This window comes from Mobula hypostoma, chromosome 27 (assembly GCF_963921235.1).
Source record: "Mobula hypostoma chromosome 27, sMobHyp1.1, whole genome shotgun sequence".
Lineage (NCBI taxonomy): Eukaryota > Metazoa > Chordata > Chondrichthyes > Myliobatiformes > Myliobatidae > Mobula > Mobula hypostoma.
Window position 1 is genome coordinate 30,735,647 of NC_086123.1, and position 22,437 is coordinate 30,758,083.

The 22,437-nt window shown below is 40.9% G+C and overlaps 1 protein-coding gene across 3 annotated transcripts in view; it reads left to right on the plus strand.

Moving 5' to 3' along the window:
• pole (polymerase (DNA directed), epsilon) overlaps positions 1 to 22,437 on the plus strand; it is a 135,227-nt gene that overhangs the window by 85,318 nt on the left and 27,472 nt on the right. For all 3 annotated transcript variants that reach the window (XM_063034149.1, XM_063034150.1, XM_063034151.1), the window contains 6 exons: positions 4,587 to 4,740; positions 12,252 to 12,358; positions 14,569 to 14,745; positions 16,143 to 16,366; positions 17,850 to 18,070; positions 19,675 to 19,879. In XM_063034149.1, coding sequence (XP_062890219.1) covers positions 4,587 to 4,740; positions 12,252 to 12,358; positions 14,569 to 14,745; positions 16,143 to 16,366; positions 17,850 to 18,070; positions 19,675 to 19,879 — 1,088 coding nt within the window. The remainder of the gene's footprint in view (positions 1 to 4,586; positions 4,741 to 12,251; positions 12,359 to 14,568; positions 14,746 to 16,142; positions 16,367 to 17,849; positions 18,071 to 19,674; positions 19,880 to 22,437) is intronic.

Consider the following 22,437-nt stretch of genomic DNA (forward strand, 5'->3'; position numbering starts at 1 on the left):
ACCCCACTAGGAATAGGGTTCCCCTGGTCCTCACCTACCACCCCACCAGCCTCCGGGTCCAACATATTATTCTCCGTAACTTCCGCCACCTCCAACGGGATCCCACCACTAAGCACATCTTTCCCTCCCCCCTCTCTCTGCATTCCGCAGGGATCGCTCCCTACACAACTCCCTTGTCCATTCGTCCCCCCCATCCCTCCCCACTGATCTCCCTCCTGGCACTTATCCGTGTAAGCGGAACAAGTGCTACACATGCCCTTACACTTCCTCCCTTACCACCATTCAGGGCCCCAAACAGTCCTTCCAGGTGAGGCATCACTTCACCTGTGAGTCGACTGGGGTGATATACTGCGTCCGGTGCTCCCGATGTGGCCTTTTATATATTGGTGAGACCCGACGCAGACTGGGAGACCGTTTTGCTGAACATCTACGCTCTGTCCGCCAGAGAAAGCAGGATCTCCCAGTGGCCACACATTTTAATTCCACATCCCATTCCCATTCTGACATGTCTATCCACGGCCTCCTCTACTGTAAAGATGAAGCCACACTCAGGTTGGAGGAACAACACCTTATATTCCGTCTGGGTAGCCTCCAACCTGATGGCATGAACATTGACTTCTCTAACTTCCGCTAGGCCCCACCTCCCCCTCGTACCCCAGCTGTTACTCCTTTTTATGCATACATTCTTTCTCTCACTCTCCTTTTTCTCCCTCTGTCCCTCTGAATATACCTCTTGCCCATCCTCTGGGTCACCCCCCCCCGTCTTTCTCCCTAGGCCTCCTGTCCCATGATCCTCTCGTATCCCCTTTTGCCTATCACCTGTCCAGCTCTCGGCTCTATCCCTCCCCCTCCTGTCTTCTCCTATCATTTTGCATCTCCCCCTCCCCCTCCAGCTTTCAAATCCCTTACTCACTCTTCCTTCAGTTAGTCCTGACGAAGGGTCTCGGCCTGAAACGTCGACTGCGCCTCTTCCTATAGATGCTGCTTGGCCTGCTGCGTTCACCAGCAACTTTGATGTATGTTGCTTGAGATAATATTTCAGTTACTTGTGTTCGTCCATCGTCGACGTCGATGAGGACCTCGACACCATTATGATGGTGTCGAGACTAGCATGTGATTTGGATTTAAGTGAGGGAGAGTTGCACAGCGTCAGCCTCACTCTCTCTTCCCAATTCCCTTCTGGATCCAGTGGCAAGAGAGTCTAGACGGCTGGAGATGGGACTAGGCACAGTGGATGACCAGGACGTCTTCTGTGTCTTGTCCTGTTCTACACATTCCACGACGCTTGCAGAGACCGCCTTCTTGACCGTTGGACCTTCCATTGGTCTCGTCCTTTCAATCTGCCGGAGTCAGTCTTCACATGCTGGGATAGACAACTCCCTATCTCACTGAGGGATTGAGACCCGTCGGCTACCCTCACCTGGTTGTCGAAACTGTTGCCCGGGGTGTGGCCGCTGTCGCGTGTAAACAGCTATGGGAGCCACAGGTGAGAGCTGAGTGCCAGGTGGGGACGAAAGGTGGACTAACCGTCTTGAAAAGGACGGGACATGTTCCCTCACCAGAGGTGCTACCCCTGTCTGACACCCCATACACCCCAGTTACCTAAAGCACTGGTAAGTTCATGTTTGGGGCATTATGTAGCGTATTGGTCTCCTTGGTTGATGGAAGACGTATGTGCTTTGAAATAGTTTAAAGAGGGTTTTGTTTATTCATTTCAACACAGAAGGAAACCATTTGTTCTGTTGGTTGATTCTTGATCCCAGCATAGTCCTTCCTTATTTCCTTTTGCACCTGTAACTTATTCTTCAACATCCCTTCAACTCTTTTCAAATATTTTTCCCATTTATCTCCACCAAGGGGTTGTTCATAATAGCTGCTTAATTTACTACCACATCTTTTGGGTGTGGGAAGAAACCTGCACAGCCAGAGAGAGTGTCTGAGCTCCATACAGTTGTCATTTGGAGTGAGAATTAAACCCAGCTCCCTGGAATTGAGAGATAGCGATGCTAACTGCAGTGTCAAAATGCCAGACATTTTCCTAGACAAATACCAGAATTGGGCATGTTAGCCTGTGAGGAAAATGTGAGACGTTGGTTGTATTTGTTGAATTTTTGAACAATGAGAAGAATCTAGATTGAAACTGGCAAGATCCTAAGGAGTCTTGCCATGCTAAATACTGAGTGAGTTTTTCCTTTTGGGAGAATGCAGAACTTGGGAATTGGGGAAGCTGTGTTTGTGACAGCTTGGGGGAGAAAAAGAGTAGTCTTTAATGTGGATGAGGTGAATGTACCAATGAATCTTTGGAGTCCATGCTCCGGATGGGGACAGAGTCTGTGAACACTTTAAGGCAAGGTTGGATAGCTACTGATAGAACAAAAGGATTAGCTATTAGATATTAATGGATTATGCAGAGTTGAAGTTACAGTCAGATAGGCAATGAGCTATTACCTTAGTATGTTATGGGGCATGCTTAGGGTGCTGAATGACTGCCTCGTGTTCATAACTTGTGTGTTGGTATCTCACTTGTTTTGTCTTTCATTTCAATCACACTGGCTATTTCAGTTAAAATCCATTCTATTCAAATATTTAGCCTTTTTATCCAAGCTGTAAAGGGACATTCACTTTTATACATGTCTTGAAGGATATGATGCAATAGAAGCCATAGCAGTGAATTATTTAGTTTACAGTACTGTGCAAAAGTCTTAGGCACATATATATAGCGCATGTGTCTTAGACTTTTGCATAGTATTGTAAATGGCAATGAGGTTCGCTCCCTGATGAGCTCGACACCTTTTGTGCTTGTTGTTAGGGAGTATTCTGGACTTGCGTGAATATCGTCATCATCATCAACCTTCTTGTTTACCCTGAATACCTTGGACTTTAGATACAACGCTGAGTCTTGTCATCTGCAGAAATTCTTTGATGACTCAGCAATAGTTGGGTGTATAAAGGGAGGTCGGGAGGATGAATGCAGGGCCCTGGTGGAGGACTTTGAATCAGCTGCAGCTCAACATCAATAAGGCAAAGGGGATGGTGCTGGACAAGGAAGACTAAGCCTACACTGCTCCCTGTTGCTGTTGGTGGAGAGGATCTACAAGTACCTGGGGATATACCTGGATGACAGACTTGACTGGAGCACCAACACAGAGGCTTTGTACAAGAAGGGCCAGAGTCACTCTACTTCCTGAGGAGACTGAGGTCCTTTGGAGTATGCAGGCCTCTTCTGTTGTTGCTTGTATAATCTTCTGTACGGTGGTGTGCTGGTGTGATGGCATCAACACGGGTGATGCCAACAGGCTAAATACACTGATTAGAAAGATTGGCTCTGTTATAGGAGTGAAACTGGACACACTGGAGGCTGTGGTAGAACAAAGGACCCTACAGAAATTCCTGGCAATTCTGGACAATGCTTCTCACTCTCTGCATGCCACCTTGTGCTGCTCCAAAGAACGCTATATGAGCTCATTCTTACCCTTGGTCATTAGGCTCTAAAGTGAGTCAACCGATAGCTGGGGAAGTGATGACATCCCCCCCCCCCACCCCATGACCGCAATGAGGTAACTATTTTTTAATTCTTTCTTTCTTCTCTTGTAATATTTGTATATCTGTGCACTTGTAATGCTACTGTGACACTGTAATTTCCTTTGGGATCGATAAAATATCTATCTGTCTATCATCACTATGTGCCGTGTTATATGATGTAGGTGATCTTGGTGTCATGACTGTGATTGTTCTTGGTAAATTTTTCTACAGAAGTGGTTTGCCAGTGTCATCTTCTGGGCAGTGTCCAGAGACAGGTGACCCCAGCCATTATCAATACTCTTCAGAAATTGTTTGCCTGGTGTCAGTGGTTGAATAACAGGGACGTGTTATATACCAGCTGCTCATACGACATCTACCACCTGCTCCCATGGCTTCACATGATCCTGATCAGGGGGCTGAGCGGGTGCTACATCTTGCCAAAGGGTGACCTTCAGGCGAGTGGAGGGAAGGAGCACCCTACATCTCCTTTGGTAGAGACGTACCTCCACTCTCCCACACATATGCGAATATAATGGGTTAATCCAAACAAGAACCAGTCTCAATTCATAATGTGCATTATAACTTAAAAGTAATTGAAGTTATGGTACTGTGCAAAAATCTTAGGCACATCTAATACAATATTTACAAATTCAGAGGAATTATCCTTCGTAGGTTCTACCATCGAGATTTCTTTAGCATTTTAACCACAACAGTTCCTTGAGTTGACCTTGGTCATATTAACTCGCTAAAAAAATTAACTTTGGACCTCTTTGTTTAAAACACTAAGAGAAAATAGGTTAAGTGCTACGTTAGGGCAGAACTCAGCATATGTGAATATATTTTCCAATGATCGTGCTACTTTGCACCAAAGGAAGCAACCTAACATATAGATTTATCTGTACTGCTCCCCATTTATTTAGATTCCATTTCCCATAGTCTTTAGTTTTTCAAGTATTTGATTTCTTGTTGATTGTTATACGGTAATTCCGTTGATATCAAGACACTTTGTTTTTTGAAAAGATATATTGCAATATTAAGATGGCTTTTCTCCTCTTTAATCCTAGGTTCCTCTTCTCTTTCGTGCTCTCGTCCAGCTTGGGTGTGTTTGCGTGGTCAATAGGCAATTATCATTCCATCTAGCAGGACGAGAAACGGATAACTTTGATTTGGAGCATCTGGAAATGTGTTCATTAGCACAGTTTAGTTACCTGGAACCAGGTAATAATCTATTGTCCGATGTTGGAACGTCTTACAAGAATACCAGGAAAATTAGTATGATTTTTATTCCGAAGAAACTCTTCTCAGGCTTCCAGTCGGGTACAGGTATCGATTATAACCGATGTTTCGATGACAGACTCTGCCATCTTCATCAAGGATGATGCCTGGGCATATCTAGTCCAGTGGTATTTATACCCCCATTGTCTGTCCTTCATGAGTGGTTAGTCCTCATCTAATCAGGTTTCCGCTCTCCCACCTTGTTTACAATTGAATTCCGGTTCTTACTTAGAGTGAGATCTTCGTCTTTGTTAAAATTCTTTTCCTCTAGTTTTATTTCAGTGGCTTCCTTTACCAAGCAGTCCCAAAAACCATTGATGTGGCACAGTAGTTTTGTGCCATCAAAGAAAATCCTATGGCCATTGCAAATGCAGAGTTCTGCTACTGCCGATTTCTCTGGGTAACACACAAATGTATACCCCTCCTGTGCTCCTTAATATGCATTTCCACCATGCTTCCCATCTGGCTCATATATGCTGTTGCGCATTCACAGGGAATCCTGTAAATGCCAGCCAACCTGAATCCCAGGTCATCTTTGACCTGCAGAAGCTGCGATTTGAGCTTCCTTACAGGTTTGTGGATGGTATTAATCCGGTATTTCTTCAGAATCCTGGCGAACCTTCAAGAAACCGTGGAAATATAGGGAAGACAGGCAGTAGAAAAGGGTTCCTCCTCGGAGACCGCTTTGCTGGACATCTACGCTCTGTCCGCCAGAGAAAGCAGGATCTCCCAGTGGCCACACATTTTAATTCCACACCCCATTCCCATTCTGACATGTCTATCCACGGCCTCCTCTACTGTAAAGATGAAGCCACACTCAAGTTGGAGGAACAACACCTTATATTCCGTCTGGGTAGCCTCCAACCTGATGGCATGAACATCGACTTCTCTAACTTCCGCTAAGGCCCCACCTCCCCCTCGTACCCCATCTGTTACTTATTTTTATGCACATATTCTTCCTCTCACTCTCCTTTTTCTCCCTCTGTCCCTCTGAATATACCTCTTGCCCATCCTCTGGGTCCCCCCCCCGTCTTTCTTCCCAGACCTCCTGTCCCATGATCCTCTCGTATCCCCTTTTGCCTATCACCTGTCCAGCTCTTGGCTCCATCCCTTCCCCTCCTGTCTTCTCCTATCATTTTGGATCTCCCCCTCCCCGTCCAACTTTCAAATCCCTTACTCACTCTTCCTTCAGTTAGTCCTGACGAAGGATCTCGGCCTGAAACGTCGACTGCACCTCTTCCTACAGATGCTGCCTGGCCTGCTGCGTTCACCAGCAACTTTGATGTGTGTTGCTTGAATTTCCAGCATCTGCAGAATTTCTGTTGGTTCCTCCTCATTGTTAGGTTTCCTGGTTTTTCCGTCAGCCCTTTTAAGGGCCCAATTGATTTCCTTCTCCTTGTAGCCATTCCGAAGGAATGTTGTGCGTAATCGTCTTATTTCCTCAGGGAGACTCTCTGGGTCGGAAATAGATTTTTCACGGTTAATCAAACTAGAAGGAACCTCTCTACATTGGGAAGCATGAAGATGGCTGTTAATGTTGAAGTATAAGTCCATGTGAGTTGGTTTCTAATAGACACTATGTCTGAGGCTACTCTCCGGTTTGCATTGTGTTAGAATATCCAGGAAAGGGAGGCAACCGTTCTTCTCCATCTCCATTTTAAATTGACTATTTGGATGTATTCTGCTTAAGAAGGTCATGGACTATTAGAGTGCCTGGAGTCCATGAGGCCACACTGCAAAGGTGTCATCGACGTACTTGAAGAAGCATTTGGGGTGTAAGGGCAATGAACTCTTGAGTCCTCTCCTCAATGCTCTCCATGTAGAAATTAGTAATAGCTGGTGACAAGGGAGATCCCATGGCCACCCTGTCTGTTTGTTCATAGTTGCTCTCCTGATAGAGGAAGCACATCAATGTAAGGGTGTGTTCAAAAAGGTCAGTGGAACCCTTTTAAACCTTGACCGCAGGAGGACCAAGCTGTCCTTCATGGGAACTCTTCGTGAACAGGGATACCATGTCAAAACTGACTTCGGGTTTAGCTGGATATTGGTTATCATTTTAACAAAGTACATTGAATCCATGATGTGATGTTCACAGCCCCCAACAAAGGGAGACAGCATGGTTGTTTAATGCCTAGCGAGGTAGAAGATCAGAGAATCTATCCCACTGACAATAGACCTCAAGGGGGAAAGCCTCCTTGTGTATCTTAGAGAGCCCATAAAGACTTGGTGGTACTGGTGCCTGAGGCAGAAGTGTCTTGCATATGTCTACTGAAGGCTGGATTTCTTCAATAAATCAGAGGTCATCCTCAGTCGAATCTGTGGGATCCCGCTGTAGAACTCTGTAGGCAGGATCGTCCAGAATCTGTTGGACTGTCCTGTGGCATTCCTCCAAGGGTATCAGGACTATTGCATTTCCTTTGTTCGCTGGTAAAGTCATAATGGCTTGGTTTTGCCATAGTGCCGGGGGGGGGGGGGGAGCCAGTCGCTCTCATCTTGTAATGTTAAGTATCAGCAAAACAGCTCTTTTCAGGGCCATGCAGACCTCTACCGTTACCTCCTCTGTGGTATCTGGTGGTAGTTTTCAGATTGCTTGATCTTCTCCACTGATGTAGTCCTGATAAGGTATAGTAGAAACTTGATTGAATGAGAGCTAGTCTATCAGGAGGATGAACTACGGGGGTATAAATACCACCAGACTAGGCATTCCCATGCATCATCCCTGATGAAGATGGCAGTTTGTCATCGAAACGTCGGTTATAATTGATACCTGTACCTGGCTGGAAGCTCGAGGAGTTTATTCGTCATATACGCTGGGAAAACAGTGGATCCTTTTTCACAAATTTTATTGTTTACTCACTACAAACAAAGTGAAAATGATACTGAGCAGTTCATGTAACTCCAGCACATTTCCCATAATCAATGTTACACATTTACTGCAGTGCTATCACACATGCAGAGAGTTAGAAACATTTGAAATTATGATGTTTGATGATAACCTCCTGTATTTCTTGAACTGGTAAATGTGAATGAAATCGCTGTTTCTTCATCGGTACTGATTTATTTTGACCTTTAAAGTAACCATTGTTCAGAAGGCAAAATTGAAAGCAATTTCCAGCTTGGAATTGAGGTACTTGAAATAGACATTTTCTGAATTTATTTTTCTCAGTGTTTCCAATTTTACCACCACATTTTGGAAAGTTATTTCTTTGACCCTTCTGGAATATGTTACCATCTTAAAAATGAGTGCTTTAATTATTCATTTCAGATTTGAAAGCAGCATAAGCTTTTTAATATGTGTTTGTTCTTTGTGGGATACGGATGTGTTAAGTTACGTGACTAGGTTAATTTTTGACAGCTAGGAAGGGTGGCACTAGGAAGTGTAGTGGTTGGCACAACGCTTTACAGTACAGCTGACCCAGGTTCAATTCCTGCCGCTGCCTGTAAGAAATTTGTTTGTTCTCCCTGTGACCGCGTGGGTTTCCTTCAGGTTCTCCAGTTTCCTCCCACAGTCCAAGGACGTACCGGTTGGTAGGTTAATTGGTCATTGTAATTTGTCCCATGATTAGGCTGGGGTATTGCTGTGTGGTGTGGCTCAAAAGACTGGAGGAGCCTACTCCAAGCTCTATCTCTCAGTAAAAAATAAAAATAAAAAAGTGGCATTTGTTCTTTTAATACAAGTAGTTTGCTTATAATATAATTCATTTTTAATATTTGAGTAATTATATTGTTATAATTAGAAAGATGTATGAAATTTGATTGGAATAAAATTTAAAAATTAATAGATAAAAATTTAAATGCAGTCAGTCATTCAAAAAAAGAGGTTCTAAAGTTTATTTTATTGTCAACGTATGCAGGTACAATACGACTCTGATATTTGTCTACTCCAGATAGATATTAATAAACAGAAAGACCACGGATGTTGATGAAAGAAAAGATATCAACTCCATTCCCCCAGCACAAAAAGAAAAGAAGTAAAACTTGCAGACTCCAAAATCACCCCCCCCACAGCAAAAAAACAGTGACAATAGCGTCAAACCCCCAATCCCCCCCACACACAAAAATTAACACATCACCCACCTGCCAATCGACCACAAGAAAGAAAGCACCAAAAAAACTGAAGGAAACCAATATAAAGTACAGTAAAATAATCACATAAATCTCAGAATATCAGGAACTTATTTCTGTCTGCATACGAGGAGAGCAGCCGCATGAGCTCAGTCCTTCTGTAAAGAGTGACCACGACCCAGGTCCTAATGTTGCTGATCTGGCTGCTGACCATCTGTGTTGGGAGCCATCGCTGACCCCCACCGCATTCACTCGACGCTTCACTCTTCCTCGCCGCTTCAAGAAGGAGTCATTCATGACCACAATCCTTGTCTCTGGTCTTTTTCACGAGTCAGCTTATATTCAGTTGTCCAAGATAAATAGCTTCTCCAGATATGATCTTTTCCTTTCACCTTGCTCTGCCAACTCTTACCAATATCAAAAATGGTCTCGGCCTTCTTTCAAGCTTTTGACATGTGCTTCTGTGTGGAATTAATGGAATGACCCATATATTGCTGTTGCGGGAGATTTAATTTGGATAACACCTTGGGGAAATTTAAATTTAATAACACATGATGAATTGATTTCCATATCCAAAGTGATTTCAGAACTGTACTGACTAAATTAGTTTTGTAAAAATTGCTGAATCTATTAAGAGTTTAGCTAATGCATTACCCAAATGCAGCTTTTGAAGATGTCTACTCTTCAGTCACATACTTGAGGTAGTAATGCAAAGACAAACAACAGTAGATCTTTAAAGTTCCATCGAGTAATAGTAGGGGAAATCCAAATTTAGATTTCTATGCTTTAAAAGATATTTAAATAGCAGGAAATGAGCTCAGTTTTCAGTTGAGGAGCTCTAATTTGTTTCTATTAACTGAATGGTTTGTCAGAAGTATCCAATGGCTTTGTAGAACTTTTTGGTTGGTGAGTTACGTGATTCACCAGCAATATCAGTGGAGCATGTTGCATTGCAATAAGCATGAAATATTGATTACCCTATATCCTATAAGGATTTGTTTTCCCACTTTCTCAATTTTGACTGCATTTGTTTTGATCAAGCTATTTTCCTTGCTCATGTTTCCAATATCTCCTTAACCAAGGGGACTTTATAATACAGGATCTCTTTTTTTCTTTTTTTTTAAATTTTATTTTTATTTGGATAAGGAATTCACAAGTATCATGTACTTTTTCACATGTATAACCTTTTCCATTTTTTTATATGTATAAAACTATAATTATTTATACATTCTTAAGTACACATTGAGATGATATAAAAAGAAATTAGACACTTAAATAGATAATTATGTACAGTGGAAATTCTAATCTATTAGGCTAAGTAATGGTATTAATTGTTAAGAAAAATAGTAATAATAGTGGATTAGTAATACTTTCCATACATCTCTTCTGGAACATTTCTTCTGGTCCAAAATGTTGTATGTAAGCCTATGTAACAACCATTGTAGGTGTTTATATCCTAACTTGTTCATACTTGCTCCTGCCCCCAAACATAATTATCCAATCGCTATGTACTTATTTACTTAATTTTATCATTTTTTATCCCTTACCCAAATCTTTTCCTTTACTTGTATTAATTCTCTATTTTCCAAAAAAAAACTAAAACAGTAAACATTTAGGTTAGGGGTGCTTACGTTAGCAATATTACTGTGTTGATGAGAAGAGTAGTATAAATCATTAGGAGAGTCATCTAAAGTCTGCTCGCATTGGGTTTATATATTCAATGCATTTATTCCAGATTTGATAAAATTTTTCTTTTTGAATTCTCAGGGAGTAAGTCAACTTTTCCATTTTAAATATTTCCAAGATAATTTCGTGCCAATCTTCTAATGTAGGTGGTTTTGGATTTAGCCACTTTCTAGTGATTGATTTCTTACTTGCCGCTAAAAGGGCCTGCAGCAACTTTATATCTTCCTTCTGTTCAAGAAACAATACATGCCCCAAATAGAACGTCTCAAAGTTCAGAGGTATCTGGGTCCTAAGTACCTTAACTAATGTTCTATGAATACCTTCCCAATATAGACTTAATTTAGGGCAATCCCAGAAAATATGGGAATGATTATAATACAGGATCTCATCCATGTCTGACCCGCTTCCAGAATAGTCTTCTCTTTTGCACAGACCCATGATCTTAGTTTTGGTCGCCTCACTACAGGAAGGATATGGAAACCATAGAAAGGGTGCAGAGGAGATTCACAAGGATGTTGCCTGGATTGGGGAGCATGCCTTATGAAAACAGGTTGAGTGAACTCGGTCTTTTCTCCTTGGAGCGACGAAGGATGAGAGGTGACCTGACAGAGGTGTATAAGATGATGAGAGGCATTGATGGTGTGGATAGGCAGAAGCTTTTCCGAGGGCTGAAATGGTTGCCACAAGAGGACACAGGTTTAAGGTGCTGGGGAGTAGGTACAGAGGAGATGTCAGGGGTAGGTTTTTTACGCAGAGTGGTGAGTGCGTGGAATGGGCTGCCGGCAACGGTGGTGGAGGCGGATATAATAGGGTCTTTTAAGAGACTTTTGGATAGGTACATGGAACTTAGGAAAATAGGGGGCTGTGGGTAAGCCTAGTAATTTCTAAGGTAGGGAGGGACATGTTTGGCACAACTTTGTGGGCCAAAGGGCCTGTATTGTGCTGTAGGTTTTCTATGTTTCTATGATAGGTTATCTTTATTTTTTCTCATTCTCACTATTTACCAGGTAATCTTGGCACCTAACACAATACCATATCAAACACGCCTGCTTCGAGGTATTGTGAAAATGCAATACCCTGCAAAACCTTGTTACCCTCTCCATCTAACATTTTGTCATACAATTGTAGATACTGCAACAATTGCCCGTTCTGTCACAGTTTCCTACTCTCTCAATGCCCAGATATTCTTTCCAGCATTTTACTTGTAATACCTTCAGCTTGCTGACCTCAATGTAAATTTCCTTTACACTAGGAAGATTAAATGCAAATTAGTTAACCGATTTGTAAAATTTCTCTATTCAGTCAACATATGTGACCCTGAATTTCCTGTCACTTATTAACAGCTCCATTTGTGACCTCTTCATTTTCTGCTGCAAATAAGTTCTAATGAAAGTCAGTGTAAATTTAAGGAACATTGTCTCATCTTTGGAGTTTGGCAATTTCAGATAATACCTCAATTTTAATGTGTACCCATCTTTTAGTTCTTACCCCATTACCATCCCCTTTACCCAAGTACAAATCAACCACAATGTAATTTGCAAATTGAATACGTTCTGTAGAAGATCCACGGTTATACAGATGCCCAGACAACAAACCTTTCCTACCCATTGATAAAGTAATTTTGGAATTGGGCTTCACTTATTGTGAGTTGGTTAAATCCACTAATAACTGTCTGTACAGTAACTCATTCCTTGCTTTTGCAGGTAGTGTTCGGCACATTTATTTCTATCACAATGCTCAGGGGAATAAGGCTCTCTTTGGTCTATTCATACCTTCTCAAAGGAAAGCTTCTGTATTTGTTCTCGACACCGTGAGTACCTTCAAGAAATTCAGTTTCATTGAGAATTTGGCTATATTGTGTACTTTGAGAGGAAATATGTGCATCGTAAAATAACTAATGTTCTTTTTTTTAAAAAAATATATAACTAAAATAACTCATTCTAAGACTGGTTGATCTCAATTGGCCTTTGCAGGTTTGGAAAAGGGAAAGGAAAATTCCATTTTCACCCAAGTGCATGTGTGTGTGACCAATGAAGGCATGATGAGCCTTGACAGAGGCACTATACACCAAAGTAGAGCACATGAGAAATCAGGAGTGAAACCATCTTGCTGAGAGAAGACCTTAATTGCCATGTATTGCTTTGCCGTCTGCAAAATCTCTTGTATCTTTGCCCATGCAATGGAGTTAATGAGTTGGAGGTGCACTAGTATCTTTTGGCCATAAAACTCTTCATTGATAACCACTATACAATATTGTCAAATGTGTTACTTAATGACAGGCAAAGTTCCCCTGGTAGTCCTGGCTGAGGGGTATTCTAAGAGAAGTTGCTGTAGAGGTTATTTTATTTTTCATGCATTTTGTGAAAGATGTTGTATTTGTGTGAGGATAACAGGGTGAGCAGGTTCAACTTTCTGGACGTCAACATCTCGGAGGATCTATCCTGGGCCCAGCATTTTGATGTAATTGCAAAGAAGGCATACCAGTGGCGCTACTTTGTTAGGAGTTTAAAGAGATTTACTGTATCTACAAAGATTCTTGTAAATTCTATAGATTATGGTGGAACGCATTCTGACTGGGTTCAATGCACAGGGTTACATAAGGCTGCGAAGTGTTGTAGATTCAGACAGCTCCATCACAGGCACAGCCCTCCCCACCATGCATCATGAAGAATCGTCATCAGGGACATGCCCTCTTCTTGTTCATACCATCAGGGAGGAGGTACAGGAGCTTGAAGACCCAAACTCAATGATTCAAGAACAATTTCTTCCCCTCTGCATTGAAGTCCATGAACAGTACCTCATTATTCCTTTATTTTTGACATGGTTTGTTTATTTCGTAACTTATAGTTTTTTTCTATATCTATGCACCACCACGAAACAACACCCTTTTATGACATACAGTTTGTCAGTAATAATAATTCTGATTTTGTTTAATTGGTAAATTAGTTTATTGTCACTTGCACTTGTGTACAGTGGGATACTTGTTTTGTACCCCTTCCTCACAGATTAATTCATTGCAACAGTGCATTGAGGTTCCACAAAGGAAAGCAATAAGAGCGCAGAGTAAAGTGTTACAATACAGGAATACTGCAGTGCATGTAGACAATTTGGTACAAGGCCATGACAAGGTAAATGTTGAGGTCAACTGTCCATCTTGTCATACTAGGAGACAGTTCACTACTTTTGTCAGAGTGGTTAGAAGCTGTCCTTGAGCTCGGTGATACTTGATTTCAGGCTTTTGTATCTTCTGTGTGATAGAAGGGGAAAAGGGAACGTCGACGGTGGGTGAGGTTCGTGATTGTGCTTGCTGCCTTACTGATGCAGCAAGAGGTACAGTCAATGGAGAGGAGGCTCGTTTCCGTGATGTGCTGAGCTGTGTCCACAACTCTGCGGTTTCTTGTCATCATGGACAGAGTAGTTGCCATGCTAAGCTGTGATGCATCCGGATAATCTCATGTTTCCTGTAGAGTTTTCAATTTTCTCAATAATGTTTTTTTTTTTGTCTGTTATGCTTGCTTTATACCTGTTCTGCTTGTTAATCAAAGGTGGTGCTACATTATATGGCAACAAAGATGTCATATAGTCTCATTTTCATTAAAGGGATGGGAACATTTATTTAACAATGGCCATTGACATAACAAAAATTCCATGATGAAAATTATGAAACAGTTATCTAGCATATGTCAATTTTCATTTCATTTTAAAATCTTTATTAATATATAATCTTCTACAGATATAAAATACAGAAATTCAACAAATTAGTATAGCATATGTCAATTTTACAAAACCTTTATTGATAGTACCTGTTGATGGCTGAATTAATGAGGTTTTGGCTTTTGTTTAGATGTATTGATACAAATCCTGAAGTTCTGTCTGGTAAATTTACTTACTATTATTATTATTATTTTTTCCCTCTTGTTCTATATTATGTATTGCATTGAACTTCTGCTGATAAGTTAACAAATTTCACAACACCTGCCGGAGATAATAAACCTGATTCTGATTTTGATTCTGTTATAGGTACGTAGTAATCAAATGCCAAATTTGAACAATCTTTATGCTGCTGAGAGGACTGCTATGCTGGAGAAATTGGATGAAGAACTGCTGCCACCTGATAAACACACGTTTGAAGTTCGAGCAGAAAAGGATTCAAAGCAAGTCTACAGAGCAATTCAGCGGCTTATCCTGAGCTACAAGGTAATGACTTCTGCGTCTGCAGGCAAACTGTGGTACTGAAAGAGTGATGTGTGGCTTGCAAAATATGGTACAAAATCTATGTTCAGGCTTTTGTTAGTGTCATTTTTAGCTGAGCACCATTTAATAATTTTTGAGTGTCTGAATAGAAGTTGATTTTTGAAATTTAAACCAGAGTAATTACACACAATAGGTGTGTAATACTAGAATTTGGAAGAAGTATATGGAATCACTTTGATTAAATGCTCATTCAGTTTCGTAGAAATTATTTTCAATTATCTTTTCATTTAGTGTTCTATTTTTTAATGATAAGATTTCAATGTTTAAATTAGTGAAACTAGTTTGATATGCACCCATTGAAATTGTACTTTCAGGCTTTGAATGAGGAAGGTAAAATATTGTGAATTAATACATGAAACTGCTATTGAAATATGCTAGCAATTTCATACATCATAATTCGTGACTTACTAGTTGATTTGCTACTGAGAAAAAGAGCTTTTTGAGGGCAGGTTTTAATCTTATCATCTTCTGTTATACACCCATTAATTCCTTTGTAATTGCACTCTTGAGGTTTGTTAGTGCGACAGTTTTTCTCACTGGCTGTTATCGTGATTAAAATCAGGGCTAACTTTTAAATACCCTGCAGATTTCTAGCCTGCTGCTTTTGCACTCATTCTTGACTAGATCTACTTTGCCTCGTGATTATTGTTCAGTGACATATCTGTCATCGTGTTCATTTCATTATTCCTATGATTATAAAAATTGGCAGGGCCAAATCATTTGGCTTTTTATACTTCTGTCTGTCAGTTGTGATTTAACACCACCAAGAGATGTGGAATACCCTCGGTTAGTCCTGACGAAGGGTCTCGGCCTGAAACGTCAACTGCACCTCTTCCTATAGATGCTGCTTGGCCTGTTGCGTTCACCAGCAACTTTGATGTATGTTGCTTGAATTTCCAGCATCTGCAGAATTCCTGTTGTTTGGAATACCCTCAGGTTGTGTTGTTTGCAAAAAATTTATTACCTGCATTGTGCTGTTGCCTTTCCATACTTTGCCAATTCCTGTTAATAGGGATGAGAACAATTATATGTTTTCCTTGTTCTGTTATAACAAACAGTCTGCTGGGAGAATTCAGTTGGTTGACTAGCAGCTGGTGGAGTGGGGAGGATTTGTTAATGTTTTGGGTTGAAACCCTGCATCGGGATTGAGTGCAGAGAGAGGAGACAGCCGCTATTATGAAGACAGCGTGAGCAGTGTGCAGGAGCCAGAGGTGATTGGTTGACTGAGAAGGGGTGAATTTCTGTTGATTGCATTTCAGTGGATCTGACCCCATATCCATTTAGATTTTAGCAGTGTTTAAAGAGTGAGATGAAACTTGATAGTATTTCTTCTTTTTCAGGATGAAAGAAGAGGTCCAACTCTCATAGCTGTCCAGTCAAAGTGGGACCTGAAGAGGCTGACGAATGGAATGCCAATTCTGGATGATTTCCCATTAGTGCCAGTTAATGTGATTGATGACATTAGCTATGGAGTATTAGATTGGCAGCGTCATGGTGTCCGTAGAATGATTAAACACTACCTCAGTCTGGATAGCATTTTGTCTAAGGCATTTGAAATGGCCAGGTAGGAACTTTTCAGCTTCTAAAAGTTGCTTGACAACTTAGCATGTATGTTAAATTGGTTCCTGTCCAGTTTTAATAAAGGCTTAAGATCTGTATGTGGCTTCTATCCAAATGTCATGCCAGTACAGATCTCTGCGCTGTCCTGCTTTTGGCAGAACAGAGTAATGGGATCTACAATTACCACGGTATTCCAGGATTTAGAAAGGAAACTAATCAGCCAAGGTTTCTACTGTTTTTTACCCACTGGGTCATCTCTATTTGAATATGCATCTAAATGGTGAGAAGGCGGGAGAGTGGGACTAAATGGGAGAATGGATCAGCTCATGATAAAATGGCGGAGCAGGCTCGATGGGCTGAATGGTTGACTTCTGCTCCTTTGTCTTATGGTCTGATGGTCTAAATAGGAGTAATATTTTAAGTTCCCACAACCCCCAGCAAAAGATTCCTTAGCTTTTGTTGAGGATAATGAATAATATTGGTGAAGTTATTGTTCCCAGATTGTTGCTTCTGGAAAAGAAGAAAACAGCTGGTTTCCCTTTTGGTGTAACTTGGGTTCATGATCATAAGATATAGGAGCAGGTTAAGCAATTTAGCCCATCGAGTCTGCTCCGCCATTTCATCGTGGCTGATCTATTTTTCCTCTCAGCCCCCATCTCTTACCTTCTCCCTGTATCCCTTCATGCCCTGACTAAGTGAGAATCTATCAACCTCTGCCTGAAATATACCCAAATACTTGGCCTGCACAGCCACCTGTGGCAAATCATTGCTCAGATTCACTCTGCCTGAAGAAATTACTCCTCTTCTCTGAAAAGAACACCCCTCTATGCTGAGTCTGTGTCCTCTTGTCTTAGGCTGTCCCACCATAGGAAACTTCGTCTCCACATACAGGCGATCAAGGTCTTTCTACATTTGATAGGTTTCAATAAGTTCACCTCATTCATCTGAATTCCAGTAAGTAGAGGCCCAGAGCTATCAAACACTCCTCATATGACAAGCCTTTCAATCCTGGAATCGTTTTCATGAACATCTACACAAAGATATGGCTTTTCTCAACCACCTATTTGTGACAGTTTGATGTAATCTTAAACTGGTCTTGTGCATCTGCATCTACCAATACAAATTACCGATGCTAGCAAGTAAAAGCAAGTTCCGTAATGAGCCACATTGCACTGTGGAGAGTTTGGAGAGTTATTCTCCAGCTATATCTAATAGGTGCAACATTTTCAGCTCATAGCTAAACCATAGAAAATGTGATTTGTTGGAAAGAACATTAGAAAGTAAAGTCTATTCACTTGTGTAAATCAAAGTGACTGCTAGGTCCCAGTGCATTATATTTTTCCCTTTTACCGAAGACCCTAACAACAATGGGCATTATATCTGGGCAGTTTCTAATGAATAAAAATTGAAGATTACTTTAGTATATTGTCAACAAATAAGCAAATGTTATTCAGTACTAATGCTACCAATGCTTAATTCCATTCCAGATACTACCACATACCCATTGGAAATCTCCCAGATGACATCTCCACTTTTGGATCAGACCTTTTCTTTTCCAGACATCTTCGACGACACAACCATCTGTTGTGGCTTTCCCCAACATCTCGGCCTGATTTAGGAGGGAAAGAGGCAGATGATAATCGTCTGGTGATGGAATTTGATGAAAGGTCAACAGTTGAGATCAATAATCCGGGGCGTTACTCCACAGGTACATGGGCTGCTGAACCGCAATAAACACTGCTTCCCATAGACAATGTCAACTACTTCTGTGCTGCTTAGTTCTGCATATTATTCACTTCTTTCTCCTTCTCTGAAGCCGAGACTCTCACAGGAATTCAAATGAAGGAAAAAAGCAAACTCGGTAAAGCATTGAAAACTGCAGGAAAAAAATCTAAATAGTTTTTTATTTGTTTAATTAATTTTATTAGAAGTATGTAGGGCTACCTGGAGTACAGTTGCAAATGCAGAATATATTTTGGAACCTAATTTGTTTATTTTAGTTATTGTTCTGTACAGCAACCTCAAAGTAAAATGAGGTGACTACTACTGCTGATGGCAGCATTCCCTTTCCACGTGGTAGTCATCTCAAGTGTGTTCATCAATGCATGTAATTGGTCTGACTTTGAGTCTAGTGAGTTATCTCACTTGAACCTACAATACATGCATATAGATCGTGTTTAATTGTGATAGCTGAGGAACCAACTGAGTCAGCATGGACTTCAAAAGAGCTAATCTAGTTTGAGCAGAATTATTAACTTTTTTTTTGAGTGGGCAGCAGAGCAGTTGGAGGATACAATAGACGTAAATGATTTAAAGTACCCCATAAGAGCCAATGAATAAGATTAGAGAAGATTACAATTAATAGAAACGTACCAGGTTTGATTGCTAGCTGGCTATTGGATAAAGAGCAGAGAGGGGAACAAAGATGTTTATCTGCAGGGGAAGAAGGTTGATAGGAATGTTCCACAATGATCAGTTTTCTTTGCAGTTCTTCAGATTTAATTGACGAACTTAGACTTTGGAATCAAAAGTACGGTTTCTCAACTTGTTACTGATTTTGAACTGGGAGTGGACACAAATAGTCAGTACTTGGGGGTTTTCCAGACAAGTTATGGGAAGCTATTACTAAGCTTTCAGGGAGAAAGAAATCACTTTGAGTATGGTTGGGACTCTGTATGTTACTGACTGGGGTTAGTGAAAGCAAAGCGTATGCTACATTTTATAAATCATTTGGGTGAGTAGTTGGTGTGCTTCACTCCTCCAGGCTTGGTATCTATGGACTCAATTTCCTTCTGGTTGCTGTTGCTTGCTTTTATTGTTGCCACGATTTCTGTTTTCTTTTCTTTCTCTCTCTCTCTCTCTCTCTCTCTCTCTCTCTCTCTCTCTCTCTCTCTCTCTCTGTCTCTCTGTCTCTCTGTCTCTCTGTCTCTCTGTCTCTCTCTCTCTCTCTCTCTCTCTCTCTCTCTCTCTCTCTCTCTCTCTCTCTCTCTCTCTCTCTCTCTCTCTCCACCTCCCTCCCTCCCCCCCCCCCCCATTGGATATTTGTTGGTCTTTTTTAATGGATTCTTTTGGGTTTCTTGTTTTGTGGCTGCCTGTAAGGAATTTCAAGGTTGTATAATTTATACATACTTTGATAATAAATATGCTTTGAATTTTGAGCTATGATCAACAAAGCTCAGACTAAGCTTCAAAATGAATTTGGTATTTCTTTTCATTAGCGTGGACATAATGGCTTGAATGGCTGCCTTCTGTCTTGTAAATTTCTGATATTTTCCTTGGAGATTTCAAATTAATACACTCTCTCTTATATAGCTTCTGTTGAACTGGATATTCAGAACCTGGCTGTGAATACGATCTTGCAGTCCCATCACATCAATGATATGGAGGGAGCATCCAGCTTGGGTGTCAGCTTTGATGTTATCCAGCAAGCTTCGCTTGAAGATATGATGGCTGGTAACCAAGCAGCTAATGCGTTGGCCAGTTACGATGAGACAGCATTGTGCTCACACACATTCAGGTATTTGTATGAGAAAATTGTCAGCAGATAGTCTTCATTGGAGTTTGGGCATTGATTTTATTTTTTACACTAAGAATGTAGGTATTTCCTATTCAGCTGTTCTAGAGAAAATTAGTGCCATTGGTGTTACAGTTCAAACTCTCCCGTAATATGTTCATTAAGTGTTTGTTCTTGTGTGGCATTCCCTATCCAACTGGCCTGAAATTCACTGGTGATTGTAAGTCATTAGGGATTGAGAAGTTTGACAGATTCTCCCAGTGGATTACTACTTAACCACTGTTTATTTTAACAATTTGCCTTGGGGTACTGAAACATAGCTCTCTACATTGCTCTTTTCTGTATATGTGGCTTTGAAGCATATAGGACTGTATTCTAAACATATATCAAGAAAAGTTGCTGGAAGTTGAGTTAGATGAACCCTGATGAAATGTTATTTTGGGCCTGTTGTTTTTCATACCCCTCCCTCACTGGAAGGTGGGTTCTTTATTTGAGTCTCTGCTTGTGGTGCTCAGAGCAGGTTGATGATGTTGGATTTGGGTGTAGTTTGTTGACTATATTATGTTTTTCCTAGTACTTTCAACTTTCCTTAGACTTGTTTTTTATATTTGTCTAATTGTCTGTTGGTCTGTAGACTTTTAGTAACTTGTAATATACAGTGGATTCCAGTTAATTGGGATACATCAGGACCTGTACATTTTGGCCCAATCAAGTGGCTGTCCCAATTAGCTGAAGTTTCATAGAAATGGTTAAAAAGGTATTAAAAAAAAAAAGATAAACTGAGTAACAAATTAATGTATGTATTGAATGAAACACAGAACAAATTAGAATGCTACTAATAGTACCAAAGTACTATAAGATAGTGTATTAGTCTCTAATAGTTATCAACAGAGGAACTCATCGAGTATATGGAATGAACAAAATCAGTGAAGACACCTAGTACAAATAATGGATGGACTGCTTTCATCCAATGCTGTTGACAATGGCATCCTTTAAATCTTTATTTTCATTGTGGCATTCAAGATGATATTTTTAAATTCTACTGCTTCTTTCAAATATCATTCTGCTACTATTGGAACCTGTGATTTACTTTTTGATGATGTGTTTTCGGGCCAGTTGAGCGATCTGGTGCTTTGCTGTCTCCAAGGGAATCTAATGAGGTTTTGAGCAAAGTATGCAGCCTAGAGGCCAGGAAGCCTGGAGACACGGGGCATGAGCCCATGATCGACGCCATTTCTCACCGATGAAAGTGTCAAACAAGATTGAAATCAATGAGGATGAGAGCAGAAGGCGAGCAGGTGTTCAGTGCTGTCTGCTTGCGTTTGACTCTCTCTTTCACTTGCTGCTCCTGGAAGAAGGTGCCTGCATTTGACTGGGTCTGTCTCCGTCTGTGTGTGTGTGTGTGCACCTCTCTGTTTCTCTTTCTCTCACTCTCTCAATGCTGCTGAAGTTTTGGGTCTTGAGCAAGGTTTAATCAAAGTGGTTTGTGGATTAGACTCTGTAGTTTATGTTGTGTGTGTTTCTGGTTACTCCTTTTTTAAAAAATTCTATTTTGAGCAATTTTGATCAGAGTTGGCTGACACTACAGCCTGCAGTCAACGGATGGCACAGCACTAAATTGAACTGATCGGAACTAAACTGAACATTCCTGGGCTGTTTCAATGACTTTGTGGTTTGAGGTTTTATATTTTTTTTGCACTCATTTTTGTTGTTTGTGCTATTTTGTTCTTTCTCTTGCGCGCTGGGTGTTTGATGTTCCCTTCGAACGAGTACCATGGTGTTTTTTTTTGTTTCACGGCTATCGAAATTTTTTGCAGCTCAAAATTTGCTGAAGTAATGAAGTAATTTCATTATCACTACTGGCTGTTTCTGGCATCTCCAAGCCTGAATGCATGAAACTGATGTGGGCAAAGCAGTTTGGAATTGTCTTACTGTTATTTCTTTCCAACTTTCAGTGACAAACATCACTGGTTTCTGAGCACAAACACGTGCAACTGACGCTATTTAAAAACCGTTCACTAAGCACGGTGTAGCGTCTTAACAGCCACATTAGTGCACACAACTGACGCTAGTTAGAACCTGTTTAGCAACAGTCTCCTGCCCCAATTAAGCAGCATAGTGTCGCAAATAAACAAAGAGAATCCCAGCTATTTTCTTGAATGAGTTTTTGTTCTTCAAGAGTTGCCCCAAATAAATGGCTGCCCCAATTAACTGATGGCCCAATTAATCGGAATCCACTGTACTTGATTCTCCATTTCTGTAGTTTCTTTGCAAAAATGAAGTGTGATCCACTTGCTAAACCAGGGGCCCCCAACCTTTTTGGCACTGCGGATCGGTTTATTATTGACAATATTCTCGCGGACCGGTAGGGGGGGTCAGGTTGCCAACGGACAAGAGTAGCAGTCAAATACGTTGTGTTTACCACGAGAGACTACAATGACCATGAAGCCTTGCGCGGGCATCAGTGCGCATGCCTGTATGTGCCGATTTTTTTCTACGCATTGTTTTTGGCGATTCTGTTTGGGGGGGGGTGTTAATCACGACCGGAATATAGGTGATAA